Source organism: Jaculus jaculus, chromosome 11 (genome assembly GCF_020740685.1).
Source record: "Jaculus jaculus isolate mJacJac1 chromosome 11, mJacJac1.mat.Y.cur, whole genome shotgun sequence".
In the NCBI taxonomy this organism is placed as follows: domain Eukaryota; kingdom Metazoa; phylum Chordata; class Mammalia; order Rodentia; family Dipodidae; genus Jaculus; species Jaculus jaculus.
Window position 1 is genome coordinate 67,041,863 of NC_059112.1, and position 13,337 is coordinate 67,055,199.

Consider the following 13,337-nt stretch of genomic DNA (forward strand, 5'->3'; position numbering starts at 1 on the left):
CCACAAAGAAAATTTGAACTGCATTAATACCCCTTGTTGTTAGTACTAATGTTATTTCATTATTCTGAAATGAATATATACTTATGACAAAACAATAGTACTTTTGACTAAATTGTTAAGGGTTGAGTGAGAGAAAAGATATGTGAATATAAAATGAAAACTTTCAGAATCATAACTTATAATTTGGTTGATAGTAATCAGCATAAGTTCATGTTATTTTTTCTTTTCAAAAATATCGTTTTCTACATGCTAGAAACACTCAGAAGCATTGGCAAGTGAGCAACAGTGAATACTCATCATGTTCGTATCATTGACTCCATCAATCATCCCCTACCCAAAGGAGTCCAGACTCTGACTAATTTCACATCAAGGACAGGAACTGGACAAGATGACCCTAGGATATCTTGCTATGCTGGACCACTTGCCATAAATTTTGACCATCAAAATAGGAAATCCATTACCATGTGTTAAAATATATTGAATATATAAATATTCTAAACTCATATTAGCCATCTTTGGTCACCCTCGAACCAAAATTGTTAAATACAGAGAAATAAGACCACTTTGTGACTGAGACTGGCTATATTTCAGTCACCAAATAGTTGATGAGAACAAGTCCTTCATTGTAGAAGAAACAGAACTCATAAGTTCAAGAATAATAATTATATTAGAAAATTACCATTTTAACATCTCTAATGAAATGATTGATCCAAGAAACAAACATAACGTTAATAGAACAATTAAGCAAAAGATTTATGAAGAATTTCACAATGAGTCAGACTGGTCCATGAACTTAGACAAACTGATCACTGACATCATTGGCAGTGTAGAAGCACACCCTGTTAGAATGTAAGAGGCATTTACATAGCATCACCAGTAACATGGGGGAGTGGGGTTGGAGGCAGGGTCTCACACTAGCCCAGGCTGACCTGAACTCACTCTGTAGCCCAGGCTGTCCTCAAACTCACAGCAGCCCTCCTACCTCAGCCTGCTCAGTGCTGGTATTAAAGGTATGCATAAGAACACCCAGCTCAGTGATATGGTATTGATTAGAGGAAATTTTATCTCAGCAGAATCAGTTCTCTACACTGGTCTACAAATATGATAGGTGAGAGAGAAACATGTTAAATGATACCATGAGTCAAAAATCAGCCAGATCCTAGAGGTGAAAAACTTCTGGAATAAGTAACCCCCTTTCTTCACTAGATAAATGGCCATAAAGGGAAGAGTAGTAGCTTGTAATTGATAAAAGAGACTAAAAATCCCTCCAACCAAGTATGATGTGTGGTCCTTGTTTGTATCCTGTTCAAACAAGCCTACTGTAGAAATGTATATATCTCTTTAGACAGTGAAAACCAAACATGTGTCATGGAAATGACATTAAGGAACTGCTAATGATATTTTAGGACTGAAAAAATATTACAGTTATATTATTGTAGTTTTGCATTCTCTATTTGAGATGACCACTAAAATATTTCAGGGTATCAGCATACTCTTTGACTGTTACATAGTATACTTTCTTGGAGTTACTTTTACATACACTACCATGTTTCCACACAAAAATGTGAAGGTGGAAATGAATACACTAAGAAAAACACTAAGTTAACAATTATGGAAATTGAGCCATGGTGCTGAGGGTTTATTGTGCTTTTTACTCCTTTTGTATATTTTTCCATAATAAAATGTTGAGATAAAAGTAGAGGAGAAAAAAGCCCTCCTGCAATATTAGCTTAGCTTAGATAAGATCATAATGGCAGTACCTCCACACTGTATGTTTTAGGTGAGAATCTTAGTTCCTAGGCATAATGTATTATTGAAACTCATGGGGCAAAATTCTTATTATAGCTTAACTAAAATGTATTTCTTTTCATCCAGTTACATTTTATAAGTAGTCAAGTCTCATCATAGAAAGCAAGAACATAACATAGGGTCTAGTGTTTATAATAAGCTTACACCAAGATACACTGACATTGTATCCTCTTTTTTAGACCAAGCCACCCTGGTAGAACAAGTCAAAAGAGTAAAAGAAATTGAAGCAATTGAAAGTGGTTCTTTTATTCAGCAGACATTCAGATCAAGTAAAGAAGTCAAGAAGGTAAGTTTTCATCCAGCCATTGTGAAGAAAGCTTTGGATTCCAACCACAAAGATGCCTTCATCACAGATTCTACTTAGATGTGAGCACTTCTTCTAATAGGTAGATGAACTCAGGGGAGAGTTTATCAGGCAGGTTATAGAGGGACTAGGGACTAAATCAGTGAGGATCAATTCAAGCTTAACTTGTATAAAAACCCTGCAAAAATAGATCTGATACCATGTTGATTTTAAAGCTTACCAAGATAACTAAGATGTCACCATGGGTAGTTCTGCAACAGTAATATACAATTTATGAATGTTCTTTCGTATGTTCTTTACAGGCAGACTCATCTATTCTTTTGAATTGATAATCCTGGATAAAAGGAAGACTGACATGGTGGTACACACCTTTAGTCCTAGCACTTGGGAGGTTAAGGTAGAAGGATTGCTGTGAGTTCGAGGCCAGCCTATGGCTACAGAATGAGTTCCAGGTCGGCCTAGGCAAGAGTGAGACCCTGCCTTGAACAAAAAAAGTTAAAACAGGACTTTAATAAAACTGTTGCCCAAATGATGACACATCTCTAGTCCTTGCCCAGATGTGTGTCACTTAACTGATTACAGTAAAAGGACCTTTGAATGAAATTTATTTCTGTGGAATTCTTTATGATTCTTTCACTCATTAGTAAGACTACCTTTAGGAAGTTATATTCCATTAGTAGGACTGCCATTCTAGAAAATAAAAGTATTCTTCAATATCATTCATATAATGAAAATTTGTGTGCCCACCACTTGTTCTAAAGTATTCCACTTGTGCAAATGTTCTAATAGCTGCATAATATCCTGATGATGAATGCCATAATTCATTTCTTTTTTCTCTATTAGATATTTAAGTAATATTTTGAGGTATCCTTTATATATTTGCAAATATCTATGATCATTCCCTTAATATTTTCAAGATGAGGTTCCTTGTTATAGTTTACATATTTCAAAAGGGATCCTCAGGTTGGGGAGATGGATCAGCAGTTAAAGGTACTTGCTTACAAAGTCTTCTGGCCCCAATTCAATTCTCCAGTATCCATGTAAACCCAGATGCACAAAGGAGCATGTATCTTGTTCATTTGCAGCAACAAGAAGAAATGCACATGCCTGTATTCATATTCCTATTCTCTCTCTCCCTCCCTCTCTCTCTCTCTCTCTCTCTCTCTCTCTGTGTGTGTGTGTGTGTGTGTGTGTGTGTGTGTGTGTGTGTGTGTGTCTGTGTCTGTGTCTGTCTGTCTCTCAAGTAAATAAAAATAGATGATATCTTTTTATTTATTTGATAAAGAGAGAGAATGGGCATTCCAGGGGCTCTAGCCACTATAAACAAACTCCAGACACATGTGCCACCTTGCTCATCTGGCTTACCTGGGTACTAGGGAATTGAATCTGTGTCCTTAGGCTTCACAGGAATGCACCTTAACCACTAAGCCATCTCTCCAGACCAATAATATATTTTTTTTAATTTTCATTAGCATTTTCCATGATTATAAAAATATCCCATGTTAATTCCCTCACCCCCCCCCACAGACCAATAATATTTTTAAGTGATTTTCTAAAAATATTGTACTAATTCAGATTCTACCCAAGAGTACAAGGAAATGCCTGCCTGTTATGTAATTATTGACACAAAAGCCCTGTCGGGCTTTTTCATTTACTGAACTTTGTTCTTATGAACATTTCTGTGTTGCTAGTAAAATGAAACTCTGAATTATCATATACTTTTTAAAATAATTCAATCTGAAGACATGAGTTAAGTATTTCATGCATGCCTTGACCCAGGATGAGGTGGGCTTGGACAATCCATGGTCCCTCTGTCATCAGGTTCAGCTTCTTGCCGCTGTATTACCATCCCCCCATACTCAGCACTGACATGAGTATTCATTCATCTTAAGTTTCCCATTTTGTGCAGTATCCTGCTTTTGCATAGTATAAAGTCTGTATTTATCCCAATACAATAACTGAGTTTAAAATGTTGCCTTTCTGGTGTTTGCTTTCTGAATGTAATCTGACTTCTCACTTCTTATTAGGTGCTCTTATAATCCACTAGTGTTTTCTTTCTGTGGATATGATTATTCCCCTCTAGGCAGTATACTGGATTTTCTGCTAAACCCTATCTTGTTTGGTACTAAGCATTTAAACTTATTTTTAAGTAATTTTTCAAGATTTACTTATTAGAGATAGAGATAGTGAGAGAGAGAATGGGCACACCAAAGCTTCTAGCCACTATAAACGAACTCCAGACTCATGCACCACCATGTGCATCTGGCTTACTTGGGACCTGGACAGTTGAACCTGGGTCCTTAGGGTGCACAAGTACCTTAACTGCTAAGCCATCTCTCCAGTCCTTAAACTTATTCTTAGTTTAGTATTTCTCCTTCAGTAAAGCGTGCATTATAAATTGGAGAGTGATATCAATAGGAGAACATGCTAAAAGTCTCAGAAGATGATGTTTACCTTGGTGAATGTACAGGGAAGTTTTAACCATCCAGCAGTAACTCCACTTCAGAAATGGTCAGAACAGTGATGTGCCAACAAGAACAGACAAGTATCTACTGAAATATAAGACAAGGGACAATTTATTAGCTTTCTAGTTCAGAAATGTCTATGTCTGTAATACAAGACAAGGATTCAGAATGCCCAAGGTGATAAATCTTATAAGGAGATTACTTGGCAAAGAGAGGGAAGATATCCTGAGGTCCATTTGTTCTAGATAATGGAAGATATGATGGGCTGTCCTGGCTACAGAGCAAAAACTAAATCACCCATAACCTAACTTTCAGCATCTTCTGGACAGTTCTGTACACTTGATATAAAATTATTATCTCTTTTGGCCAGGATAGACATGTTTTCAGTTTACAGTCTTTTCTCAGCTACAGAGCTGTTACTGGGGGAAAATGGCATTACCAATGACATCCTAGACACTATGCCTCCTGCAACACATATTGATTTAACTAGATTAACTCTGACATCCTACTTCTCTTCCTAAGTAGATAGAAAATGTGATAGCTCTTGATACATCATTATCCTTACAAGCCAAGATGTAGCTTGTTTTCAGAATACTCTCCAAGAAAGACAGTATCAGTTATTCAGTCCGAAGATTGTTGTCTGGCAGATGATCACCCCTGTGTTCAAAATGAGAGTAAATAACCCCTATGCAACATGAGCTTTTTGACTTGTTATAAAAGTAAATTACCCAAACAGAACCACGAGGTGGCAGTGTCTTTCAGAGCCAGAAGTTCTTAGTACCCACACTTCTTTTCATTTTATAATCAAGGCAAAATTTCTTAGATTTCTTCACTTAAAGAAGCAACTAATGATTCTCCCACACAAAACTTGAAACCACCCATTATTAGACAGTGACTTCCATGAAATAAGCCTAATTTTTGAGACATTCAACATACATGTTTACTACACTTCTGTGTGCCACATAGGTATAATCAAAGAGAGTTTAAATGGTTTATAAAACAGAATATTCTTTGCCACTTGAACAGGAAGTAGTTACTACTGACTTAACTAGCATCACTGTGCATCTTTTCGAGGCAGGTAAACACAGAATGCTGAGATATGCAGAATGGCATTTTCCCTTGGGCCTTGTGAGGCTTGGAATTCACCTCATTGAATTGGCATGCTTTCCAATTTCCTCCATGCATAACATTGAGCATGCCCTATATATCTGCAAATCATAACTATATCATAAATATATCATGAGGGCCAAGATAAATTCATGTGTTGAATTCAGTAAAATGCTTTAAATGCTTAAAAAAGAGAAAGCAATCTTGCCATTAAGAATTAACTAATTAGGGCTGGAGACATGGCTTAGCAGTTAAGCGCTTGCCTGTGAAGCCTAAGGACCCCGGTTCGAGGCTCGGTTCCCCAGGTCCCACGTTAGCCAGATGCACAAGGGGGCGCACGCGTCTGGAGTTCGTTTGCAGAGGCTGGAAGCCCTGGCGCGCCCATTCTCTCTCTCTCCCTCTATCTGTCCTTCTGTCTGTGTCTGTCGCTCTTAAATAAATAAATTAAAAATTAAAAATAAAAGAATTAACTAATTATATATAACTGGTATCAGACTTGCCCTTCACAACTACAGAATATGGCAGATTATGAACTTTTTAAAGTATCAAACCTTGGGAAACAAAAGGTGATCCCCACAGCCACCCCACCTTCTAGCTGTGTACAAAGGGGTGATGTGGCTGGATTTAGCCATCAGCAGTCCAGGTTCTGAGCTGCAATATCCCTCACTGGACACAATCTACTCTGGCCTCCTTTCTGATCTTCCCAGATCTTTGTACCTACTGTTCCCTGACCAAAGCACTATGTGTTCAGGTCTTAAATTTTAACACTCAAAAAATGATGCTCAGGCTGAAGAGATGGCTTAGCAGTTAAGGTGCTTGCCTACAAAGCCTAAGGATCAAAGTTCAATTCCCAGGACCCATGTAAGCCAGATGTACAAGGTAGCACCTGCATCTGGAATTCATTTGCAGTGGCTGGAGGCCCTTGCATGCCCATTCTCTCCCTCTTCCCCCCCCCCCTTTCTCTCTCAAATAAGTAAAATAAAATTTCAAAATAAACTTTTTAAAAAATGATGTTCTGGGGCTGGAGAAATGGCTTACTGGTTAAGGCATTTGCTAGCAAAGTTAAAGGACCCAGATTCGATTCCCCGATACCCAGATGCCAGATGCACAAGCTGGTGCCTGAATTTAGAGTTCATTTGCAGTGGCTAGAGGCCCTGGTGCATCCATTCTCTCTCTCTCTCTTTCTCAAATAAATAAATAATTTTTAATGATATTCTAGTCATCCGATCTAAAGTAGACCCCACCCTTTCCAGTACCCATCATTCTCTATCTGTGCCTTATTTATTCTTTATGTACTATACTTTGTCCTTATGTACTTATTTTGGAATATAGTTATAATGTATAAATGCCATTAACAGCATGTATTTGCCAGTTGATGAAGGGACTATGTCTGTTTTCTTCTCCCTATGTGCCCAGTGCTTACAAGAGTGTGCAAAAATACTTGTTAAATTAATGGGTGTCCAACTTGAAGATAAAGTAATATAATAGAAATTAACTAATCAGCATTATTCATCCTCTAGACATTTTACCATGGGTCTGCTTTGAGTTTCATTGAAAAAAGTGGTTGTTCAGAAGTAAAAAGAAAATGGAACTGAGAAATAATCAGTGGAGAAATTACATTTTAACTGTTAATCTCAGATTCTTATCTGTTTTATAATGTCCCTGAAATATTAACTGTCAGTCTCTTCTCTGGCCACCTTGTTTCTCAGGGAAAAAAAAAAAATTAGATTTACCTGAGTAAACATACACTGCTTTCTCCTTCAAGGCAGGAATGATGATTTATCAGTCTTGTGGCCCCAGCACTTAGTACAGTGTGTGGCTCATGGTGAACACTCAGCAAGAATTGAGTCCATGTAGTTTGTAAAATAGTTAAAGATTCTTTTTGTTGGTATGTTTGTTTACCAATAAAATATTATATAATTCTGTGGTTATGCTAAAACCCACTAGATGGATGAATACTATGGTATGTGAATGGTTTGAATGTGAATGTATGTCCCCCATAGCTTGAGGTATTTGGGACTCATTTGACTTTCTTATTATTCAAGCCTTGGGATTTCAGTTTCATTGTTTCCCAAAGGACTTTATGCCCACTTAATTTCCGACAATATCCACAGTTTTTCTTGGCAGATGGATGTACAGGAACACAGCAATTTCTAGTGGCCTGTTAGGTAGTCTCCAGACCTTGTCATGAAGGATAACTAAGTTCTTGGCACCGAATTATCTGAGACCCTAGGAACTTACTCATATTTTTAGAAAATGTGTTTTATGAGCCCAAGTGAGCTCTAGAAATATAAAGTCTCATGCTTGCTTCAAAATAAAACTGCTATGTAGACCACCTACATACACATATGTGCACACACACATGCAGTGGCTTAAATATGTGCATTTTGTTGCAGTAAAATCTTTGCAGAGTCAACTCACTATTCCAACACTAAATACTCTTCAAAGGAATGGAGTTCAGTGCTGCATCCTGGTGAGAAGGATTCTGCATGACTGTCCCTGTACAAAATGCAGTCAACTTTTTCCCAGTTAGACAGCTTGATAGTCAGCTGGAACTCAGTTCATTAAGGAATGCATTGCCTTTGAGCTTAGGAAAGTGAAATCAAGTAATGTGGACCAACATCATTTACATCCTTGTACATGTAATGTTCTTGGCTACATGTTTTCATTTGAAGTGAAGTCACAGGAGGGAAGCCTGTGCTGAGAAGTAGAGGAAGTGGGGTCATTCAAAGGGAACCCTTGTTCTTTGGTATTGTTTGTGCTATACTCATGAGAAAACATGTTGAGGTAAATAAGACCATATATTTGTCATTAAATTACAGTAATGAGGATCAAAGTAGTCAAGTTCCTAGCTGTTGCATGTAACTGTTCTGTCTTTAAATTTTGTCATCATTATTTTTAGTCCCACTAGAAACAGAGTGTTTGTTTATACACAGTTGAAATGCATTGTTCATGCATGCCTGTGATACTCATTGAGATTTACCTGCAAAAAATCAGCCAGCACTTCTACATCTCCCTAAAAGCATTCTTTCTAGAAGTTCCTGAGGAACTAAGGTTCCTCAGATAGTGGTAGATATGGAAAAATAACTTTGTGGTGGTGAGTTACTTTCTATAATTCCTAATCATACCTTATTTTTCAAAGGAGGTGAACAGTAACCTGTGTGACTTCAAACTTTCTCTACTTTGAGGTAGTAAATCTTCCTGATTATATTTTGCATAATAGTTTACAAGGTTTAAAGCCTCCCTGATAGAATATATTGAGAGCCAGTTTAGAAATCTTAAAAGTTGCTGTTATTTCTTCACATGTGAGTCAGGGACAAATCAGAGTTTGCTGTGTAATTGAGATTTATATTATAGACACTTGTCACTGCTTCAGCTTTTTTTTTTTTTTTTTTTTTTTTTTTTCTGAGATAGGGTCTCACTCTAGACCTGGCTGACCTGGAATTCACTGTGAGGTCTCAGGGTGGCCTTGAACTCACAGTGATCCTCCTACTTCAGCCTCCAGAGTGCTGGGATTAAAGGCGTGTGCTACCATGCCCGGCTTGCTTCAGCTTATAATGTCAAAGATAAGTCAGATGGTGGGGACTCAGGCTCTTTCATGTCTGTGTTGGTAAATGTTTGTGGTTTTATTTCTGATACAAGGTGGTCTGTTGTGCTACTTTGTACCTATAATTCCAAAGATTTGGTTCTATTTTTCTTCAGTGACTGAAAATTCAACTTAGAAATTTAGATGATTTAGATACGGTTTGGCTCTAAAAGGGTGTACTGCTGTGCATTTGTACATGTTCAATGTAGGCAGATTAATATATTTTTATACAACACTGTGTCTTCACATTTATTCCCAGACTCTTCTTCAATGGCTTTTTTTCAGTGCATTTGTTACGTGATGATGGAACACAAGAATGTTTATACTGTACCTGGAAACCTCAGCCTTTTCTAAAGCTTTGTACTTTTTTTCATGAGGTGGATTAAATATTTTCTCTCTCAAAAAAAAAAAAAAAAAAAAGAATGGGTTTGCCACTTGAGTCTCCAGCAGACAGAGCCTTGCTGGGGAAGGGATTTGGGGGGGGGGAGGGGCAGAACTTGATTGCAGCTGTACTAAGTGTATAGAGAGCCAGTGGAGCTTTGGCTGTTGGTGTTTGCTGGCTGTTTGGTAGTTGTCTCTGCTGTGGATCTATGGAAGGGAACCAGCTTCCTCTGCCATTGATAGTTGTGGTGGTTTGATTCAAGTGTCCTCCATAAACTTAGCTGTTCTGAATTCTAGGTTCCTAGCTGATGGAGATTTGGGAATTAACGCCTCCTGGAGGCAGTGTATTGTTGGGGGCAGGCTTGTGGGTGTTACAGTCAGTTTCCCCTTGCCAGTGTTCCTGTTGACCATCTGATGTTGGCCAAAAGGTGATGTCCACCTTCTGCTCATGCCATCATTTTCCCCTCAAGTCTATAAGGCAAAATAAACCTTTTTCCCCAACAAGCTGCTCTTTGTCAGGTGATTTCTGCCAGCAATGCAAACCTAACTGCAACAATGGTGTTTCCCTGGATTCTGTAAGCCAGAAATGAACCCTTTTCTCCCATAAACTGCTTCTGGCCATATGTTTGTCCAGCAATGAAAAGTAACTATAACAGCCGTGTGTGTGTGTGTGTGTGTGTGTGTGTGTGTGTGTGTGTGTGTGTGTTAAAGATAATTTTTGGGTTTGCTTTTTATACCTACAGAAGCTAACTAAATATTAGAGCTTGTTTGGGTTATTGGGAATTTACTAATAGAATATATACATCTCAATAGTGTAAAATAAACACCAATTTCATAAGAAACATGCTGGTCATAAGAAATAATAAACATTTCCTCAGCATATTATATTTCTTTCTTTAAAGAAGCCAGTCATTCCTCATTCAGTAACGTAGAACCTTTCTTTTTTTTTTTTTTAATTTAATTTATTAGTTTTCATTTCAGTGAATACAGGCAGTTTGGTACCATTATTTAGGCTCATCTGTGATCTGCCCCCTCCCATTAGACCCTCCTTGTTAATGAAAATGGGTCGTGCATTGTGGAGTTAGCCCCCAGTTATTAGTATGATAAATGTCTCTGCAAATCATGACCCAACATGTAACTCTGACATTCTTTCCGCCCCCTCTTCCACAAGATTTCCCTGAGCCATGTTGGGTTCATTTATGGTCTGCTTCAGTGCTGAGGTGTTGGGGGCCTCTGAGGCTTTGGCTCTCTGATTTGGTAGGAGTTGATTTTTCTCTGCGTTGATCTCCTTCCCCTTTGTGCTGGTATCCGGTTCACAGGAAAACATCACCCTTGCTTATTTCGCCAGTTGTCCTTAGTTTCAGTTGGGCCCCTTTTGAGGTATGTTGGGGCAGCTCTCTTCTTAGGATCTGCATCTATCTTTTTTTCCCCTTGTTGTTTGTAGTGCAGCTAGGCGGTCGCCATCTTGACCCACGTAGAACCTTTCTGAGATGTATATCATCTCAAAGGAGACTCAACAATTATTACTGAACATCAAACATATTAAAGCTAACTTCTAAGTGTGAGTTATATTTAAATTATGTGTTGAGGCAGAGGTAGGAGGTATGCCGAGAATTCGAGTCTACCCTGAGACTACATAGTGAATTCCAGGTCATCCTGATCTAGAGTGAGACCCTGCTTCAGGAAAAAAACAAAAACAAAAACATGTTGTATCTTGCAGTCAGTGGAACCAAGTGAGGTGAAGCTTACAACTGCATCATCAGGACCATCATCAGTAGTTGCTGACTCACCCAGTGTTGAAAAAGAAATCGACCCCAGCAGCATCCCTACTTCTATCAAGTACCAAGATGACAATTCTCTGGCCCATCCAAATGTAAGACCCTGAAACTTGATGAATATTAGTTGAAGTTTAGCTCACTGAAATTCATTTACAAGGCTGTCTTGTTCTGACACTGAGAAGACTGCACCAAGAAGTAGGTTGTATGTTCCTACTTGCTAACAATGACAACCACGCTTTCGAATCTGTTACATATATTTGAATTTGATATGGTCAGCTCAAGTTTCCTGACTTCTCGAACTACTCTGTGTTTTTTAAGAGTCTTGTGATCTGCTGACTGAGCTAGCCAGGCAGCTATTCTGTGTTTTTTAAAAGTGGGTTGGACTGGAGAGATGGCTTAGTTAGTGGTTAAGTCCTGCAAAGCCTAAGGATTTATGTTTGACTGCCCAGGTCCTCATAAGCCAGATGCATGGTGACACAAGCGCATAAGGTCACACCTGGGCACAAGGGGGTGCACGCATATGGAGTTCAATTGCAGTGGCTGGAGGCTCTGGCTTGTTAATTCTTTCTCTTCCTCTCTCTCACTCTCTCTCTCTCTCTCTGTGTCTCACACACACATTGTCTCACACACACATATACACACACACACACACACACACACACACACACACACACACAGCTTGCTCTCACATTTTAAAAAAGGCAGTCTGTTGGGCTTGCTTCAAAAGGAAAAAGAAAAAGGGTTTTGTGAATGCTTTTTTTAAAAAAAAAAAATTTATGTCAGATATAGAGAGCGAATGGCTGTGCCAGGGTCTTCAGCCACTGCAAATGAACACCAGACACTTGCGCCACCTTGTGCATCTGGCTTATGTGAGTCCTAGGGAATCAAACCTGGGTCTTTTGGCTTCATAGGCAAATGCCTTAACTGCTAAGCCATCTCTCCAACCTGTAAATGCTTATTTTAATTTTACTGTAAAAGCTCGAATTCTACCTCAGCTGTAGTTTGTTTTTAGTGACCATGTCACCAGAACCATATTTCACTGTCTCTATGAAATGGTGTAATTCAGCTGTGTTTCTCAGAAAGGTTGGAAGAAATATATAGGGCACAAAATGTCTACAAGTAGCATTGCTATTGTTATTTCTATTACTGTAAGACCTTCTGCCTGTCATTAACTCCCAGGAGAAGTTAAATAGTCACTAAGTGCTATCCAACTCTTGTGCTGAATGATACATTCTAGAAAGGTGGCTTTTGTTATAATACTCCAAGTTACTGGTACACAATAACATTTTCTTTTCATTTTTCAAATTTCAGTTATTTGTTGACAAAGCTGAAGCTGAAGAAAAGTGGTTCAAGAGATTAATTGCTCTCCGGCAAGAAAGACTAATGGGCAGTCCTGTGGCCTAAGTAATATACTTACAGTTGAATTGGCAGTAACATTGGAAATACAGGTTTTAAATCCCAATATTAACTTACTCTTAAAAAGAAATTAGCTGATTATATAAAAAGGTAATCTCATTCTTCATGCAGGATTATTTGTTGATTTTTAACTGAATGAAACATTGTGAATGGTGAAACTAATGTAGAATTTACAAATGCATGAAAGTGTTATACTGTTAATAAACTGGTCATAAAAAATATCAGTGTTAAAGTAAATGGTCCTCAGTCATGTTCTCATTATAATTTGAAAATTGTAAAGTTTTGACCCAATATTGATTATTCATATATATATATATATATATATATATATATATATATATATATATAAAACAAATAGCCAGTCATGGTGGCACATACCTGTAGTCCCAGCACTCAGAAGACTGACATAGGAAGATTGCTGTGAGTTTGAGGTCAGACTGGGACTACAGAGTGAATGCCAGGTCATAAATTTAAGCTGTCTTCTTTGTATT

The 13,337-nt window shown here is 38.0% G+C and overlaps 1 protein-coding gene across 1 annotated transcript in view; it reads left to right on the plus strand.

Moving 5' to 3' along the window:
• Rsrc1 (arginine and serine rich coiled-coil 1) overlaps positions 1 to 13,083 on the plus strand; it is a 454,827-nt gene extending 441,744 nt beyond the window's left edge. The window contains exons 8-10 of the mRNA XM_012947428.2: positions 1,989 to 2,095; positions 11,373 to 11,525; positions 12,742 to 13,083. Of these exons, the coding sequence (XP_012802882.1) occupies positions 1,989 to 2,095; positions 11,373 to 11,525; positions 12,742 to 12,834 (353 nt within the window). The 3' untranslated portion in view covers positions 12,835 to 13,083. The remainder of the gene's footprint in view (positions 1 to 1,988; positions 2,096 to 11,372; positions 11,526 to 12,741) is intronic.
• The last annotated feature ends 254 nt before the right edge of the window (positions 13,084 to 13,337 follow it).